Source organism: Plecotus auritus (genome assembly GCF_963455305.1).
Source record: "Plecotus auritus genome assembly, chromosome: 3".
NCBI classification, from domain to species: Eukaryota; Metazoa; Chordata; class Mammalia; order Chiroptera; family Vespertilionidae; genus Plecotus; species Plecotus auritus.
In genome coordinates this window covers 188,295,493-188,315,966 of record NC_137772.1, presented here as the reverse complement: position 1 = coordinate 188,315,966, position 20,474 = coordinate 188,295,493, and the positions used below count along the sequence as shown (strand labels likewise).

Genomic DNA, 20,474 nt, shown 5'->3' with positions numbered 1-20,474 from the left:
ACATCGATCAGCTGCCTCCTGCACACCCCCCTCTGGGGATGTGCCCGCAACCAAGGCACATGCCCTTGACCGGAATTGAACCCGGGACCCCTCAGTCCGCAGGCCGACGCTCTATCCACTGAGCCAAACCAGTCAGGGCATATATATATTTTTAACCACAACTTTTTAAAGAGCCATAGAAAAACATAAACGGTAGAATCTAGGTGATGGGTATATGGATGTGTTTACTATAAAATCTTTTGACTTTGCTGCATTTAAAATTTTCTATAATAAAATGTTAGGGAAGTCAGCTTGTCTTTTCTGGGCAACGCCTTTCCACCTTACTAAGCACCTTTTGAAAGCAATCAATCAAGATTTTATTAAAAGCATCTATCATTTGGCCAAAACATCATTTTAGGATACTAGGGGGGAGTCTCTCAGATATTTTTATAACAGTAAGTCTGAAAATTAAAAGCCAAAGTAGCCTTAAGTGGGAAGTCACAGAACATCATTTTTTTAGAACACTCATGTCCTGGACCAATATTGATTATCCAAGATTATACTCAACTTGAGGGGGGTGGGGGGCCCCTCAGCCCGGCCTGCGCCCTCTCGCAATCCGGGACACATCCCTCTTGCAATCTGGGATGCTGCATGCACTAGTGACCATACTTTTCATACAGGTGAAAGGCATCTTGCTGTTGTATGGGCAGCTACATTTTTTTGCCCTGATTATAAAAAGTAGTACATAACATGATCCTTCTGAGGCAGTAGTACCATTTTCCCCATCTTATGGGTGGAAAAACTGAATCAGAGAGAAGTTAGGTAATTGGTTTGTCACACAGTTATAAGTGTCAGAATCAGGGCTGACCACAAAATGTGCAAGCCAGAGTCCATGCATGTCATGGCTGCATCATCCTGTTTTTTTCAGTGTTAGAATAGCCTTGCCAGGTTTTAATTTTTAAATCTAAGAGACTGTTCCCAATATATAGGGTAGGACCCCTAGGCCTGGCCGGCGATCAGGGCCAATCTGTGGGGCGACCGGCAGGGTGATGGGGGGGGGGGGCGCCCTGCTGGCACCCACCTTGGCTGGTGGCCTAGAGCCATCTGCTCGCCGGCCCCAACCGGGGGCAGCTCCTGCATTGAGTATCTGCCCCATGGTGGTCAGTGTGCATCATAGTGACCTGTCATTCTGCCAGTAGGTCAATTTGCATATTAAGGTTTTATTATATAGGATTATATTTAGCCTGATGTGCACCCATAGACTATTGCTAGCCAGGGCAAGTGATCTTTATTGTAAGATCACCATATATCCAGGGGGAGGATATAGTAGGGCAAGCACAGAAATATTAGGACCAGTATGTAATCCAGATGAGAAATTTTAGGGGCTTAGACTAGAGAGGTCACTGTTCATTGATCTAACAGTCACTGGAATAAGTGAGCAGTAGTTACAACTATTCCTCTTATGCTGGCCATCAAAAGGAATCATAAGCCACACGAGGACAACTACATTTCACCTACCAAGGAATATATCATTTAAGTATATAAACTTACTCAGATTACAAAAACCAACATTTACTGAACTCTTACTATGAGCCAAGTACTTCTTGAAACTTTTTACAGTAATAGACTATAGACTAAGTCACTTAAATTTCACTTTAATGCTCTAAGATAACTTTTTAAACCTCTATTTGAGAGATGGGAAATTGAGGCACAGAGAAGTTACAAAAATTGCTTGGGGTCACACAGCTAGTAAGTGGTGAAACCAGGATGTGTTACCACTCTACTATGCTGCCACTCCTAACAGTTATGCTTTTCAGTCACAAGTACCTGACAAATCAAATAAACATCCTATTAATATTACTAAAGCAATAAAGTTACAAGTGTTATAATATTCACTTTAAGCCCACCTGCTTTTAAGAGTTGACTAAGTATTGTACCTAAAATGTTTAAAAGAAAAAAACCTCTGCCTCTCTCATTCAATACATCTTCTTAGCTACACTGATGCCTTCTAATGATTTCTAAGTTAACTGCAAGTGTTAACTCTCAGATTTGCATTTGCTTCAAATTAAATCTGCTTGACAACAGTTTTTCTGCCAAGTACCTTGTCCTTATTTGCAGATTTTTTTTGAACTGTATTTGTGGGTAGCAAGTATTTAAGAAGGTTTTAAAAAGCTGAACAAAATAAATTGTAAAATAATTTATGGCTCCTTTAAAACTCTTTTCAGTTGCGTTTTCCCTTTGGATTTAATGTCAGGAAAAATATAATAGTGTGAAAGTAAAATAAACAAGGTCATAAAAATGTGATTTTTGAGAATACATAAGCCAAAAATAAACACAGCCAAAATCATTTGAGCAATTTAAGTGAAAGCCATAATATTTCAAAGTTACCACCACTTGCTAGCATATATAACAAATACCTCATGTCTTGGATAAGGGAGACCCTGAGTGTTGGCAACATAACTCCTGAGTCAGATTTTCTTCTTTCTGGTCCCAGGGCAACTATGTAGAAAAATATCAGCAAAGTATTAGAAAATTAACAGTAAGAAAAAAAAAATCTATATGATTCACATTCTATAAATAAATACTTTAAAATTACTTTTGAAGAACAAATTTTGAAGACAAAAGAAAAGATCAAATTGTTGTCACTTAATATTAATGCAATAAACTGGCTATATTCTTTCCAGTTAATCTGGGGCTGTGTTTGTAAATTTAAAATGAATTATAAAAGCCCACTTAGCAAATAATGTAATGTGTGCAAATTCTGGCCATAATGGCCAGTCATTTTCTAAAGTTATTCATACTAATTGAACTGGATAATTACATGAAAGCAATATCTATAAATTAAGCTACTGAGTATGTGAATTATCTCTGGGCTCATGCATTGCAATCACACCATCTCCCTATATACCAGGACTTCAGATTGCGTTGTTGCTTTATAACGTTGATGAGATGCCACAGGAACCTAACTCTTGTTTATATCAATTAGCCTGTGGTAAAACCGGGTTCATTATGTGTCATTTCACTTCAAGATGCAGAACCTACCAATGACATTAAGTGAGGACTTACTGTACTCTGAAAGGGTGTTTAAAAGGAAAATCTGAGAGCTTGGGCTCTCTAGGTTGGTAAATTTCTACTTTCAAGTTCAGAATCCAAACTATAGTATGCATATTACGCAAAATCTAAATGAACATTTAGAAGTAAAATGTTCATGAGGAGAAACCAAGATGGCGGCATAGGTGAACACCTAAACTGCTGCCTCACACAACAATTTCAAAACTACAGCTAAAAGACAGAATGGACATCATCCAGAACCACGGGAAAGCTGGCTGAGTGGAAATTCTACAACTGGAAGGAAAGAGAGGGGCACACGGAGACTCAGAGGAGCTGCAAAAGGCTGAGGTACAGAGACACATGCGCGGAGAGGACGGGCGTCTAAGTGCCTGGCTAGCTTTCTCTAGTGGGAGAGAGACGGAAGCTCCCAACTGCACTGAACCCCAGTTCCGAGCGAGACCCTGGGGTCCCAGACTCATACAAGGAAAGTCTGGACTGTCGGGAAAAGAGAGGAGCGTACAGAAACTCAGGGGAGCCGCGAAAGGCGAAGGTCTAGAGGCGCGCGTGCAAGTGCGCAGAGAGGACTGACTGTTGAGTGTGCCACTGGCTTTCGCTAGCGGGAGGAAGGTGGAAGCTCCTGATAGTGCTGAACTCCAGTTCTGACTGCACTGAACCCCAGTTTCAGGTGAGACCCTGGGGACCCAGACTCATACGGGGGGAGTCTGGACTGTCGGGAAAACAGAGGAGCGCACGGAAACTCAGGGGAGCCGCTAAAGGCAGAGGTCTGGAGGCGCGCGTGAGAGTGCACAGAGAGGACTGACTGCTGAATGTGCCGCTGGCTTTCTCTAGCGGGAGGACGACGGAAGCTCCCGACTGCACTGAACTCCAGTTTCGGGCGAGAATCTGGGAATCACAATTCACTGGGGGAGAAACTGGACTGTCTGGCAGCGGGTGAAACTCGAGGGCGGCTTTCTCTCAGAGGTGCTTGCAGTGATTACCGAGGGACACTGAGACCCAGGGGCCTCATAGGGCAGGGCTGATGGGAAGCCAAGGCTGTCTGCTCAGCCCTGAGACTCCACCCCATCCAAGCTGAGCACAGAGGCTATTGCAATTTTGCAAGTCTTGTCTCATAAGAGTGTCTCCAGCACAGAAGTTCTCCCGGCGTAGACACAGCTGATCATCACAGCCAACTGGCCTGGAGGTCAATTCCTCCCAGTGATACCAACAACAATCAAGACTTAACTACAACAAGGCTGAGCACACAGTCCAAAAAGGGGTGCACCAAGAGTGTCCACCTCAGGTAACTGGGGAGGCTGACCCACTGGCCATATAGGACACCTAGCACACAAAGCTACGCTACCAACTCAGGGAAGCAGTGAAAATGCAGAGACAAAGAAACAGATCACAAACAAAAGAAATGGAGGAAAGCAAAGGACTGGATATAGAGTTCAAAACCACGGTTGTAAGGTTTTTCAAGAATTTCCTAGAAAAGGCCGATAAATTTAGCGAAACCCTTGAGGATATGAAAATGGACCAACTAGAAATTAAAAATACACGGACTGAAATAAAAAATATTATACAGAGACCTAACAGCAGACTAGAGGAATGCAAGAATCAAGTTAAAGATTTGAAATACAAAGAAGCAAAAAACACTCAACCGGAAAAGCAAAAAGAAAAAAGAATCCAAAAATTTGAAGATAGTGTAAGGAGCCTCTGGGACAACTTCAAGTGTACCAACATCCGAATTATGGGGGTGCCAGAAGAAGAGAGAGAGCAAGATACTGAAAACCTATTTGAAGAAATAATGACTGAAAACTTCCCCCACCTGGTGAAAGAAACAGACTTACAAGTCCAGGAAGCGCAAAGAACCCCATACAAGAGGAATCCAAAGAGGACCACACCAAGACACTTCCTGCACCCCCACACCCCTATCCCCCTGAGAATTGTCAGTCCACTCCAATTTTAATCATAATTAAAATGCCAAGAGTAAAAGACAAAGAGAGAATATTAAAAGCAGCAAGAGAAAAACAGTTAATTACCTACAAGGGAGCACCCAAAGGACTGCCAGCTGATTTCTCAACAGAAATTATACAGGCCAGAAAGGGAGTGGCAAGAAATATTCAAAGTGATGAATAGCAAGTACCTACAACCAAGATTACTCTACCCAGCAAAGCTATCATTCAGAATTGAAGGTCAGATAAAGAGCTTCATAGATAAGAAACAGCTAAAGGAGTTAATCACCACCAAACCAGTATTATATGAAATGCTGAAGGGTATTCTGTAAGAAGAGGAAGAAGAAGAAAAAGGTAAAGATAAAAATTATGAACAACAAATACATATCTATCAACAAGTGAATCTAAAAATCAAGTGAATAAAAAATCTTATGAACAGAATAAACTGGTGAATATAATAGAATCAGGGGCATAGAAAGGGAGTGGACTGACAATTCTCAGGGGGAAAGGGGTGTGGGGGGTGCGGGAAGAGACTGGACAAAGGTCGTACACCTATGGATGAGGACAGTGGGGGGAGGTAAGGGCAGAGGGTGGGGTGGGAACCGGGTGGAGGGGAGCTATGGGGGGAAAAAAGAGGAACAATTGTAATAATCTGAACAATAAAGATTTATTAAATTTAAAAAATGTTCATGAGTCTCTTCTGAAACTGAAGAGCTTACATTTATAAAAGAAGGAAAAGATTATTTTATTATATAGCAATGTCTAAAGCAATCAATTATTTGCTAATGTATTATAGTGGGAGGGCTCAATCTCACTGTGAGTGAGTTGCTGTGGAGTTTTTGTACTCTTCCTTTATTTCTATTTCCCATCTGCAAGTAAAAACAAAATTGCAACACCACACTTAGCAAATACCGTGAACAAGAATGGGTTTGAACTGCACAGGTCCACTTATAAATGGAGTTTTTCCAATAAATATATTGGAAACATTTTGGGAGTTTTCTTTACTCCTTTTTAAAATTTTAAAATTTTATTTTATTTATATATTTTTATTGATTTCAGAGAGGGAGAGAGAAACATCGATGAGAGATAATCATTGATTGGCTGCCTCCTGTACACCCCCTACTGGGGATCGAGCCTGCAACCTGGGCATGTGCCCTTGACTGGAATCAAACCCGGGACCCTTCAGTCCCCAGGCTGACACTCTATCCACTGAGCCAAATCAGCTAGGGCTATTCTATTTTTTAGTTAGAGTTGAGGTACAGTATAGTTTCAGGTGCACAACTCAGTGATTGGACATTTATATAAGTTACAAGTGATCATCCCGATAAATCTAGTACCATCTAACACCATACATAGTTACTATAATACTAGAGGCCCGGTGGACGAAATTCATGCACTCGGTGGGGGAGTTCAGCCCAGCCTATGCCCTCTTGCAGTCCGGGAGACCTCAGGGGATGTTTGACTGATGGCTTAGGCCCACTCCCCGGGGGAAGCAAACCTAAGGTGGCGGTTGCACATCCTTAGCACTGCCACAGAGGTGGGAGAGACTCCCACCACCACAGCTGCACTAACCAGCTGTGAGTCGGGCTTCTGGCTGAGGGGCGCTCCCCCGTGGGAGTACACTGACAGCCAGGGGGCAGCTCCTGTGTTGAGCGTCTGCCCCTTGGTGGTCAGTGTGCATCATAGCGACCGGTCGTTCTGCCGTTCAGTCTATTTGCATATTAACCTTTTATTATATAGGGTGGTCTTTGGTTGATTACCTCCCACCCACCCACCTACCCACCCACGATCAGGGCCAGGGAGGGATGCGGGAGGTTGGCCAGCTGGGGAGGGACCGTGAGAGGGCTCCAGGGTGTGTCTGGCCCATCTCGCTCAGTCCTGATTGGCTGGACCCCAGCAGCAAGCTAACCTACCGGTTGGAGCATCGGCCCCCTGGTGGTCAATGCATGTCATAGTGACTGGTCGACCAGTTGACTGTCTGCCAGGTGGTCAGTGCATGTCATAGCGAGCGGCTGAGTGGCCTTAGCATATCATTAGCATATTACGCTTTGATTGAATGGACAACCAGTCACTTAGCATATTAGGCTTTTACTATATAGGATTAATAACTGTATTTCCTATGCTGTACTTTGCATCCCCATGACTATTCTGTACCTGCTAATTTGTACTTCTTAATAACTTAGTGTTGAAAGTATTACATATGTCCCCTTTATCCCCCAGTGTCCTCTCCCAATCCCCCCGCTCCCCAGTTTTCCTTACTTCTGTGAAGTAGTTGTATTGATTACACTATGCTACTATAAAGTTTCATTTCTGATGTCTCGTGTTAGTAATATGTATAAAATCTAGTGTCTTGCATCATATAAGACAATCTTAATGTAGGTACTGACAGATGACCCATCCTGTAAACAGATGACATAAACTAAATTTAGGTATCAATAAATACAGTACAGTAAAAGCATTTTCCCTTCATAACATTTTTTTCTGTAGTGTAATTTATTATAAGAATACTAGAGGCCTGGTGCATAAAATTCATGCACTGGGGGGTAGGGGTGTCCCTCAGCCTGGCCTGCACCCTCTCGCAACCTGGACCCCTCAGGGGATGTCCGACTGCTGGTGTAGGCCCCTGAAGGGTCCCAGATTGTGAGAGGGATGTAGCAGTGCACCAAGCAGCAGGCAGCCAGGGAGGAGTTACAACTGGGGCTGGGCACCATGCCGCTCACGCTCATCCCGGCCTGCTGCACCTGCTGCCACTGCCGCTCAGTAGTTCTGCCATGGAGTCGGGAGAGGCTCCTGCCACCGCAATTACGCTTACCGGCCGTGAGCCTGGTTTCTGGCTGAGCAGTGCTCCCCCTGTGAGACGCTCCTGCTTTGAGCATCTGCCCCCTGGTGGTCAGTGCGCATCATAGTGCCTGGTTGACAGGTCATTCCGTCGTAATGGTCGTGTAGGCTTTTATATATATATATAGTATATAATACATATAACATACAACATATGTGTTAATTGGCTGTTTTTATTAATGGTAAGGCTTCTGGTCAACACTAAGCTATTTACTACTAGTTAAATTTTTGGGGAGTCGTGTTATATGTGGATTTTTGACTATATGGGGGTTGGCGCCCCTAACTCCTTTGTTGTTCAAGGGACAACTGTACATCAGTCACATCAGAATTTAGGATGTGGGTTTTGCTGTATATGAAATCTGTATTTTCTGTCTTTAGATTCATCCTACTTGGGGGGAACTAGGATATAATATGGAAACACTAATCTGTTTAAAGCTGACACTGAAGGAAGATGACAGGGAACATTTTGTTGTGTTACGATCTACATGTTTTGGCGCTTGGTGAGAGAGGCTGGGCTGACACTCGGCAGGTATAAATGAATACTGACAGGGCTGCTTGGCAAAAAAAAATGTGGTCAGACCAACCTACAGGCAGTTCTTTGAGGGCCTTCTATATAGGGTGGGTGATAAGCATGCTGTTGGTTAAGGCACTCTTAGGAGGAAGTTTTCAATGGGTCAATGAAAATACTAGTTCCTCTTTATACCCAGGAGGTAAAAGACCCTAAGGAAATTGTTCCAGAGACTATGTTGTGTCTTCCTGTCGAGATCACCAGTACTTCAGTGTGTTATTCATGAAAGAACATCTCTCTTTCGGGAAATAAAGTAAAATACAATCTAGGTTATTAGACAGCATGAAAGAGGGCCACACAAGTGGTGAGAAACAGGTTGAGAAGAGGAAAAAGAGAGCATGAGGTAGGAGAAAGGAGCTGACACCATACTGAGCAAGGTGGCTGGAGAGAGACATGACAACGAAGGAATCATGCCTGTGGAGCAGAGGACAAGCGGCAGGCTTAAAGAGGAGCCTGACATTTCAAACAGCAGCCACAATAAGAGCAGCCACAGGGCTAGTGTGTTCTGAGAATCCCCCTTTGGGACCCTATATTCTAGCCACCCCTCTCTGATCAGTGTTCCCTAAACATGCGATGTGCTCATCACATTTCCATGCAGTTTGTTCAAGTCTTTGGCTTATCCTCTAGCATTCCATATCTTTCTGCTTGTTTACAGCCTATTTGTTATATTAGATATGGATATAAAATACATATTATCCTTATTATAGCTTTCATTTGAATTTTTTAATTGTAATTTTGCAGATGAAGAAACGGAGGCCCAATTAAGAGACCTACCCAATCATACACATTCATTAAAAGGGGCAGAGTGTTCTATGGCATGTCCGGTGGGCTTCTGTTACACTGTAGACTTTCCAGCTTCTAAGCTTGACTGTGAGAAGGGTGCTGATGCCATTAAGTCAAGTGGAGAGAGAGAGCCTGGTAGGGACTGGAGGGAGAGGTGCTGAAATAATGAGTTTGATTTAGGACATGTTGGGTCTGAGGTCCCAAGGGGCCATCAAAAATGCATGTGTAGGTGGTACAGACTGACGGATGTCAGAGGGAAGGTGGGTGGGGTGGACCGGATGAAAGAAGGTGAAGAGAAAAGCCAAAGAGCATATATGCCTAAGCCATGACACAGACAACAATGTGGTGAGGGCCAGAGGGAAGGAAGGGCAGGGTCTGGGCGGAGGGGGGCAAAGGGAGGAAAATGGGGGACATCTATAATAAAATGTCAACAATAAAAAAAACAGATGTCTAGGAACTAGGGCTGGAGAAAGAGAGTTGTGAATAATCTGCTAATGGCGTAGCTGGATGATGACACTGCAGTAGGCAACGGTAGTTGTTATGGTCTGAATTACGTCTCCTGAGAAAATGCTGAAATCTAACTGCCAATACCTACGAATTTGACATTACCTGGCAATAGGGTCTTTGTAGATGACCAAGTTAAGATGAGGTCTTCAGGATGGGCCCTAATCCAATGTGACTAGTATCCTTATAAAGAGGGGAATTCAGATGCAGAGACAGTCATGTGTGGAGAAGAGCTGTGAAGACACCGGGAGAATACCAGCTACTGGCCATGCAGTTCATCTCAAGTTTAGACCATCAGAAGCTAGGAGTGAGGTGTGGGACAGATTCTCCTCAGAACCCTCAGAAGGACCACCCCTGCTGACACCTGGATTTTGGATTTCTAGCCTCTAGAATTGTGAGACAATAAATTTCTGTTGTTTGAGTTGACTAGTTTGTGGTACTTTATTACAGTAGCCCCAGGAAACGAAAACAGTAGTTCATTAGCGACTTTGGAGGAAACAGTTTAGAAGCCTGGGAGTAGAAGGCAGATAGGAGTTAACCCTTTGTACGCCATAAGTGTCTATAGACGCAGCGGCGGACCTTCCCCACACGCCGCCACGCACATCTATAGCTGCAAAAAAATAAAAATAAAAAAAAATAGCAATATTACACTTGGTGATTTCCAGTTACAGGTAATCAGGCAATTAATTCAAAAACATAAATTAGCACGACCTGAGAAAAGAAAACGTTATGCCACTGACTTGCTATCCAGATTGTATGAATGACATTTTTGGGGGAGTATCCACCGATTGGGGGAAAAAAAATCTATGTGGAAAAGCTGTTTGGTATGCTCTTCTTCTAGTATTGGTACAAAACAGTGAAAATAAACCAGATACTTTTGTAAACAATGTAATGTTTCGTTATGTGTTGTACCATGTTTCGAACTTTATCATACACTGAGGCGATTTTAATTTTTAAAATAATAACTAAGTGTAAATAATACTTTTTTTCAACTGTGTATGTGCTACGTAAAAATAATTAAAAATGTTCTTGGGAAGAATTTAAAAAAAAAGTTTTCCCTAAGTGGCAGCCCTGACCAACTTTAAAATCATTTTTCGTGCGAATTTTCAACTGAAAATATTTAAGAACACCTGAATTGTAATATACTTATTTTTTATAATATTCATTGCAAATTGATTTTTTTAAATTAAATTCAAAATATCGTGGAGTGTGGGGATGGTTTCTGTTTGGGACGTGTGGCAATTAACTGGTTAAGAAGTGAAGTCATACTTTAAATCTAGTGATCTAAAATCTAAGGTTTCCATGGAGTCTACTCCAGGAGAGAAATGTATAAACTACCTAAATGTATACCTCTATACTACTTCTTACTTCAATACACTTAAATGCAGTAGGCTACCCTTTCCTTCAGGAAAACCCTCGTGGGTTAATACTCAGCCACAGGAACTCCTGTGTATCTGCCTGAATCAGTGCTTACTGCACAGGCAGCACCTTTGCAGAAACTATGCATTGTTTTTTCAGAACCATTTATAGCAGGGGTCCTCAAACTTTTTAAAAAGGGGGCCAGTTCACTGTCCCTCAGACCGTTGGAGGGCCGGACTATAGTTTAAAAAAACAACTATGAACAAATTCCTATGTGCACTGCGGGCCCGGGACGAGTCGGCTGCTAAGCAGGACAGGCAGCGGCACCTGGAGGGCCGGATAAATGTCCTCTGCGGGCTGTATGTGGCCCGCAGGCCGTAGTTTGAGGACCCCTGATCTATAGTATATTAGAGGCCCGGTACACGAAATTCGTGCACGGGGGGTTGTGTGTCCCTCAGCCCAGCCTGCACCCTCTACAATCTGGGACCCCTTGAGGGATGTCCGACTGCCAGTTTAGGCCCGATCCTACCGGACATCCCGCTCACAATCCAGGACTGCTGGCTCCCAACTGCTCGCCTGCCTGCCTTCCTGATTGCCCCTAACCGCATCTGCCTGCCAGCCTGATCACCCCCTAACCACTCCCCTGCCAGCCTGATTGATGCCTAACTGCTCTCCTGCCAGCCTGTTTGTCCCTAACTGCCCTCCCCTGCAGGCCTGGTCACCCCTAACTGCCCTCCCCTGCAGGCTTGGTCACCCCTAACTGCCCTCCCCTGCTGGTCTGATCGCCCACAACTGCCCTCCCCTGCTGGCCATCTTGTGTCCACATGGGGGCAGCCATCTTGTGTGTTGGAATGATGGTCAATTTGCATATTACTCTTTTATTAGATACGATAGGGAGGCAAGTCATTAACAGAAAACTTTTGATGAAGATCAGATGATTGAAGAGTGACTCAAAATTCTTGGGCTAGATCCAGAATAACCACTTAAAAGGAGTCTCTCCACCCCTTTCTGCATACTAACCTACCCCTTGTCAATTGACTTAAAAATCATTTAAAACCTTGTCTGGGCATGCAACAGACTGACGTATTTCAGAGGAAAGGGGGGCAGGAAGAGATTACTCAATGAACTTATATGCATATATGCATAGCCCATGGACAGATAATAATGCTGGGAAGACCTGGGGAGGGGTCAGGAGTGGGGTAGAGTGGGTCAATGTGGGAGGGAAAGGGGGACATCCGTAATACTTTCAACAATGAAGATAAATAAAAACAAACCCTGGCTGGTGTGCTCAGTGGTTAGAACATCGCTCAGCCTGTGTAAACACAGGGTCATGAGTTTGATTCCCAGTCAAGGGCATGTACCTGGGTTGGAGGCTCAATCCCGGACTCAGTGGGGCACATGCAGGAGGCAACCAATTAATGTGTCTCTCTCACATTGATGGTTCTCTCCCCCCATCCCTCCCTCCTTTCCACTCTCTAAAAATCAATGAGAAAAATATCCTGTGAAGATGAACAAAAAATACAATAAAATAAATATGAATTAAAAATCATTTACAGTTTAGTGGAACCTTGTTTGAGGATGCAAGCCTGTGTCTAAGCTGGCCAACATTTTTAAAAGTAGAAACTTTTGGGTGATGTGTCAAGAACAATCCCCTTCCTTAGGACCAATTGCATTCTGAGATCCTTTATCCATAAAATGACTTCAAACTTCTAGGTGCAGGGACACAGACAAACCTGACTAGGTCAGAATCAAGACTGTCTGAAAGACATGGAGGAAACTCAAATGGTCATTACTAAGTGCAAGAAGTAAATGTGAAGAGGCTATATACTAAATGACAGTCTGGGTAAGATAAAACTATGGAAACAGTAAAAAGGTCAGTTGCCAGGGGTTGAGGGAGGGAGAGATGAACAGAGCACAGAGGATTTCAAGGCAGTGAAACTACTCTGAATGACAGTATAAGGATGGCTACATGTCATTATATATTTGTTTAAACTCAGAGTTCAATGTCAAGAGTGAAACCGAATGTAAACTACGGACTTTGGTTGATGATGTGTAGGTTCACCAATTGTAAGAAATGTACCAGTTTGGTGGGAGATGCTGATAATGGGGGAGGCTATTCATTGTTTGTATGTATGGGGGGGGATGACAGAGGTTATATGGGAAATCTCTGTATTATCTGCTCATTGTTGCTGTGAACCAAAAGCTGCTCGAAAATATAAAGTCTGCTAAAAAATACTAAGAAAGTCGACCCTGCTATGGTCCTCTTGCTAAGACAAACCTTCTCCATTCTTCTGCAACTCTTAAATGTCTCTGACTCCTATACAGTGCTGCTTTTGAAGGAGTAATGATCTATCATCAAGGCTCATCCTGGCTGAATGTTAATAAGAGCAGTGTTCAGCCCTGGCCAGGTAGCTCAGTTGGTTAGAGCATTGTCCCAATATGCTAAGGTTTTGGGTTCGATCCCTGATCAGGGCACATACAAGAATCAACCAATGAATGCATAAATACGTGGAACAACAAATCTTTCTTTCTCTCTCCCTTTCCTCTCTCAAATCAACCAATAAATAAGATTTTAAAAAGAAACCTGTAGATAATAATAAAAAAAACAGTGTTTAAACCCATTGCCACTCTATAAGGAGTTGGAGGATCTTTCCTTAATCTGAAAATGCATTAATTACGAAGCTTAATAGTTGGCAAACAAAAAGCATTTTTTGAAAAACCAAACCAAACCAAATAAACCACCTGGATTTAAAAGCAGACAGAACTGCTCATTTCTGTACAATTAGGACACACTGTTTCTCAATAATGAAATATTTCATTCTCAAACTGATGTGTTTATATGTATTTCACACTGTCATATTTTTAAATCCTAACTTCATGGGCTGAGTCATCAAAAGTGTTAGAGCAATATTTATAAAATCCACTCCTCCAAACAGACAATAATTTGATTTCAAAAGCTGCATGGTTTATATGTATCCTCTTAAGGGTCAGTAAAATATTTAGCTTATGTTCATTTGTGCTTCATTAGCCCTTCAGCACCTGACAGTGCAGCACAGTGACTGCACGGGGCTTTGACACTTGGCATTTCTTAGCCTTGACTTCAGAGTTTTGCTGGTCCCATGACTGACTGATTGAAGGCCACTGGAAACAGCTGGGTCTCTGGTCTCCAGCTCAACCACCCAACATTTGACCTGCCAACGCCACCAAGCTGCCAGTGTTGCCCAGCAGCTGTTGTTTAACAGCTGGACAGTCTCACATGCCCCACTTGGCGCAAGAGGCAAAGGCTTCTACCTCCCAGCCTTCACTGAGCTTGGCTTTCCAGCATTTCATCCTAAAAATGGCTAATTTGCCCCCCTAGGAATTTATTTTTTCTAACTAGGGTAAGCTACTTTAGTTATGGTCTTATGGGCTGAAAAGCTACATTTTCTATGAACAGAGGTTAAGTGTTACAGAGTATATGCCAATGCATTTACTTTTTCAACAGAAAAATGGGGCAAAGGAGATGGACACTAGAGAATGCTTTTAAAGTGGACCTCAGTCTTTATAAATATAGTTACATTTTGGGTCTTTAGAATCATAACATCCTTTCTGGAGGGGTTCCAGGGGAATGCAGTATCAAAGTCATATTCCTAGCCGGGCCAGTGTGGCTCAGTGGCTGAGCGTTGTTGACCCATGAACCAAGAGGTCATATTTCAATTCCCCATCAGGGCTCATGTCCATGTTTCCAGGCACAATCCCCAGTAGGGGGTGTGCAGGAGGCAGCCGATGATTCTCTCTCATCATTGATGTGCACTTCTTTCTCCCTCTCCTTTCCTCTCTATCAATAAAAACATATTACAAAAATTTTAAAAAATCGTATTTTAGCTGTTTCATTGGCTACATTTAAAAACTAGGTTTCCTACAATAAGCACCACATTTAGGGTAGTATTGTGCTCTAGAAGCAGTGTGGGGAATAAAAATAGAGCGCTTTAATCCTATTTGCAAGGCTTTATTTCTTTTCTTTTTCTTTTTTTTTTTTTTTTAGCAATTGTACACAAGGCTTTATTTCTTAAGCTGGAGGTTGGCTTATGAGTTAAAAAATTTTTTTATACTTCTGAATGTCTAAAAAAATCTATAATTTTAGAAAAGTTTTCCAAATTCAGTATAAAACATTCTATCTCTACTAGGCTTTCCACTGTTCTACTTTTTGTGAAACAGATGGCTATTTTACATAAAGAAAAGCAAGCTCCTTGTTGTGAAAAATAACCCAGTTATCTAGGAATCCTACATAACTCTAATTAGCTAAAGAAATATGACACTTCTAGCAATGATGTCCTGTTATAAACTGAAGAAGAAATCTCACTCCTGAAGATTTTGGAGACATATATGCACATTGTTTCCCCTGAAAAACGGATGATGGTTATAAAACTTTCCTTAAGAAAAAAATCACCCTAATACTGGTGAGAGTAAGGTATACAGTAAATCTTCACTTAATATTGGGAAGTTCTTAGAAACTGTGACTTGAAGCAAAATGATGTATGACAAAACCCATGTTACCATTAAGAAAACAAGTAAGATGATTTTCCAATCTGCTTATTCTAGTTCAGGGTCACAGGTGGCTGGAGCCTCGCCTGGCAGAACAGGGGTACAGTGGGAGCCCACCTTGGACAGGGTGCCTCTCCGTCGCAGGGCGCACTCACACCCACACTGACGCACACTGGGACAACTTAGATGCAACAATTTACCACGCACACACCTTTGGAATGTGGGAGGAAACAAGTCCCCAGAGAAAACTCCACAGAGACAATCAATGGCCATAGCCAGGAACTCATTTTTTCTTCATCAACGTTAAAACGAAACAACTTGGAAAAAATGACATTATTCGAGAACATTGCTGCACTTGCATGATCCTTTACATGTGTTATCTTATTTGATCAACATTACAGTCTTGGCATAGATACTATTATTTTTTCTGTCTTGTGAATGAGGAAGCTAAAGATCAGAAAGGCTTCATAGCTAGTACACAATACTGCTCCTTCTACTTTACCCCACTACTGACGAGATGGGGTTAGTTTGAGTGGAGAGAGAGGTAGAGACAAAGCTGATTCTTCACGTGGTCCCATGCTGCCTCTTCTGTAGAAACAACCAAACCAATGAACTCTCACCTGGTGACTCTGCAAGGTGCTCTTGTTTCTCTTCTCTGTCCTGAAACTGAATTAAATGCGACCACAAAGCCGACTTCCCCTGAAAGTACAAGGGACATAAAATTTTTCATTTTATAAGAAATAACTCATAAAGAAATAATTTCTCATCAAAACCATTCATGTTGAAACAGCCACTGTGAAGTTTGGCAACCCAAGCGCATCTGTTCCTAGCTGTGTGACGCCCTGAGCGCGTCACTCCACGCGTAACGAGGGTCATTCTTGGCCTCGCTGAGAACACTGGCAACAGCTGGGAACAGCAGCTACTAAGAAAGAGGCCAGAAGTGGAGGCATACAGATGGTGACTCCGGCTTGGTTGTTCCTTAGTTGTATGTGTTTAGGGCTGTCTATATTAGCCACACCAGAACCAGGGAATAAAGAGGCTCTAGCAGTACATGATGTTTTTGCACATCCATATGCAAAATATGTTTCAATATATGGAATGGCAACCAGAGAAGAAAGTTGGGACAAGAGGAGGAAGAGAAAAGGGAAAGAAGGAAGAAATATGCACCCAACAGAAACAAAACGAAACAGCACAAAACCAGAAAGGGACAGGAGAGAGACAAAAGCAAAGAAACTATCTCATTTTTTTTTTTTAAATTTTCCATCCTGAATAACTAGCTAACGTGAAAAGAAGTGCTAATTCTGGCTGACAGACGTCTTTGCTGGACAGTGACAGCAGGCCCTGAGTGGAATCCACGGGGGTAGAGCCTCTGCAGAGAGTGGGCTGCTTCATCCTTTCCTGTTTAACAGGAAAGAGCCGACCGCCTCCTAATCACGGGTTATGTTTTCTTTTTCTGGAATCAAAACGCCCAGGGTGCGTTTCTAGTCATCCTGTGACAAGGAAACCGACCCTTTCATTATGATGGTGTTCTTTTCTCCTCCTCCATTTCCTAACAGGGCTCCTAACGGCCATGGCACCGGCCACGGAGAAGGTTACCTGCTTGACCAGCAAGCCGTGGCTCCATATCCTCTCCAGAAGGTCACAGAGGCTGGCGATCAAGGTGTTCTCCTCCAGGCCCGTGATGTTCGCTTCACCGTGACCCAGTTCCACTGCTTCGTGGCCCATCTTCTCCACCAGCATGCGTTTGGTCTGAAAACATCACGTGTGGCCACAAGTGTTATCCCAGCAGTGAGGCCAGAGCCCAATAAGTCCATCACTGGATCAGGAGACCTGGGGTCCCTGCATTATACTTCTAATTGCAGATTTTTAGTCACCTTGGGAAAAGTGTCTTAATCTCTATGGTCAACTCACTGGAGTAATATCATGTATACTTTTACTATTTTGTCAGAGAAACAGAGGGTCACTAAAGAGATATTTTGAAACCATTTTAAAGTACCCCCACGTAAACATGTAAATGTTTATGCACAACACTTTTCAGATTACTAATTTGAGTAACACTGAGGAATTATACCAGACCTAGAAAATGCACTGTCAGAAGCTAAAACCCCACCCTGCCACCACAGCTCACCCCACTGCCCCACGCCTTAGCAAACGGACAGTATTTGCACTTAGTTCTGACTACACTGAGGCAGAAGCCACAAGACAAAGCGGAACTCTCTAATTATGAGTGCACTAGGTCTCTTTTTTTTCTTCCTCTTTTTCTGTTTCATTTCTTGTGTGCTCATGAGCATGCACCGAAAAATGGAAAGGAAATGGAAATCAGGTTCAGGTGAGTTGATTTACAGCAGTCTTAGCTGCTCTTATAAAATGTAAAGTGAGGGGGAATCTAGTTCCTTTAGGCAGGGACCTTGTCTGTCTGATTCAGCACTGACAGCAGATGCTAAAAATAGGGCATTTATTGAATACACACAGAGAAAGTCCTGGAGAAATGACTGACAGATGAATGAATAAAATTACTGGTTAAAATGTTCTGAGGCTTGTCAATTTGTATCGCTACTTCTGGTCAATACAGATATCAGAGAGGAGACTGGTTGTAATATACACAAGCCCACAACACAGCTAGCATCTTCTTCTTTATGGATCTACTCACACATGTATGGGCACAGATAAGGTTCCAACGATGCACATACAGACACACACACATAAATGTGCTGTCTTTTGCATAAGATGACAATATCCCTGACACAACTTCTGACTGGCTTAATATCCATTCATGTCAGAGAGGAAGACAGCCATGGCTGAAAAGGTGAAAAACTGTGCAGGGCTCCCAAGTCACTGATTCTATGGGCCATGGAGGAGCCATGGAGGCTCATGACCTCAGGAGAAAGCGCATGAGGTTTAGGCCCCAGTACAAGTTTTCTTCTAGGGAAGCTATGGGCTCAAACGGGGTGACCTCTGCTCATCGTAGCCCTACACGTGGAGTAACCGTGAATGCACACCGTGTCCTCGCATCTGTGAGTAATACGTACCTTCATTCTACATTCCTTTAATAGGCCTTCTACAAATTTCCAGTTGGTCTGTGCAATCACGGCAGGAGAGAGGTCTGACAATTTGGGTTGCCTCAGGTTTTTTCCTAAACTTCGTGCCTCTTGCATATATTTCTAAAAATTAAAGAGCATTTTTAATGTATAAACATCAGATATTCTTCTGACCTATTTATCCTTGAATAAAAGTAAGTGTGGGAACAACAGAAGTGTACACGTGCAACAGCAATTCAGGTTTCAGTGTGCCAAAAGGCGGAGGGCCCCTGTGCTCCCACCAACCGTCAGCCCTGTGAAAACAGGGGGACAGAAACCCCATCAGGTTAAAACGCATTCAAAATGAGATGAAATTTCATCTAGTTCGGTCTCTTCATTGGAAAGACGCGAGGTTGTGATTAGTCAGGAGCATGGCTGGAATGAAAGAATTGGGTATCTGGGTTACAGTCCAGGTTCTGCAGGAACCCAGTGCTTCTCCAGTCACTGGTTTCCCACACCTCAGATCATGAGGCTCTCCGGCATTGCTCCCAGCTCAACCCTTTCCTCAAATCAAGTCACAGTAGGAGCTCTAGAATCTGGGGGCAACTGATTTTATGACCTCGGGCATTGTTTATTCATAACATGGGCATAAAACAGGCCCCCCTCCCTCACAAGAAAGGCTCTGGGACCACTCTGAAAAGTGGTCCACATGCAGGAGGCCGCGCGTTTCTGTGACATGTTTGTCCTGTGCCTTCTTCTGTAATCAAGAGAAAGTGGAAACATCGCAATACTTGTGATGGCTCAGAGAGTAGCTGAGAAACCCAGTCCACTGAGCTTGAGCTTTGGTTAGTAAGTTCCCAGAAAAAAATACAATCGCTACATATGATGTGTGCAGAACGCCTGCTGGCTCTTTCTGTGTCACCTGCAAAAGCTCATTCAGGTACCTTATGTTTGCTTCAGGACCACAGGACAGAATCCCCCAAACTCTAAGTATCGTAGGACCATATTTAGAGAATAACTACTCTAAATTATATAGTAAAACTAGCAGTTCGTTGGAGAGGGAGAGAGATTGCTAGCCAGCGCATCCTCCCACAGACACATATGTGAAATCTATCTTACTATCTTAAGGGCAGAATTCGAAATTGTAAGTGAAGATGTGTAAAATCCTTTGCATTCTTTAAATGAAAGGGAGTTTATACATTTAATGTATTTCTTCTCCAGGAGAAAAATAATCTGATAAATCTGTTATAAATTGTTTTAAAAATCCCACTGATTAGGGATTTAACGGACTAGTTTACCTGCCATTTCCCGACTCTCCTGATGAAATGCCACATTAATGAAATGACCTGTTTCTTTTCCAGTGCAACCATTTTAAATACAGATTTAAAAATCAAATGAACTCCACAAGCATTAAGTTCCCATAAACTTGTGTATAGCTCTTTCTGCTTCAAACCATTTTTAGAGGGAAAGCTGAGAATGAGAGACAACTATCACCACTAGGAAACTAAGTGTTAACAGGTCTATTGAAATATCCTGAAGGTCAGTTTTCAAAGAAATAAAAGCAGGAAATAAAGTGTTAGAAAAACTAACCTGAGATAGAGGCAGGGATCCCATGTGAGAATTATATCTGCAATTCCTATTATTTCAGGTTGTACTAATGTTATGTGGAATATTACGAATCAGAGATAGAAGACTGGTAAAAACAATGTTATCTGGTGAGGTTCTGTTTCTCCCCCATCCTCAGTTCCTCTGCCTCTAGGAGTTGTGTGCAAATGCAGAGAGAACTACTACAAGACTCAATTCTCAAGAAGAGTTAAGTATCAAACTTGGCTTAGGAAGAAACACTGCCTGCAAGAAAAGGAGTGAGGAGCATGGTCAGGCCAGAACGTAGGAGGAAAA

General features: G+C 42.8%; 1 protein-coding gene across 1 annotated transcript in view; it reads right to left on the bottom strand.

Annotated features, from left to right (window-relative positions):
- Window positions 1-20,474, bottom strand: part of DENND5B (DENN domain containing 5B) — a 184,159-nt gene that overhangs the window by 30,679 nt on the left and 133,006 nt on the right. The window contains exons 9-12 of the mRNA XM_080659118.1: window positions 18,588-18,719; window positions 17,155-17,307; window positions 16,179-16,257; window positions 2,397-2,478 (exon numbers count right to left, since the gene is read on the bottom strand). Of these exons, the coding sequence (XP_080515244.1) occupies window positions 2,397-2,478; window positions 16,179-16,257; window positions 17,155-17,307; window positions 18,588-18,719 (446 nt within the window). The remainder of the gene's footprint in view (window positions 1-2,396; window positions 2,479-16,178; window positions 16,258-17,154; window positions 17,308-18,587; window positions 18,720-20,474) is intronic.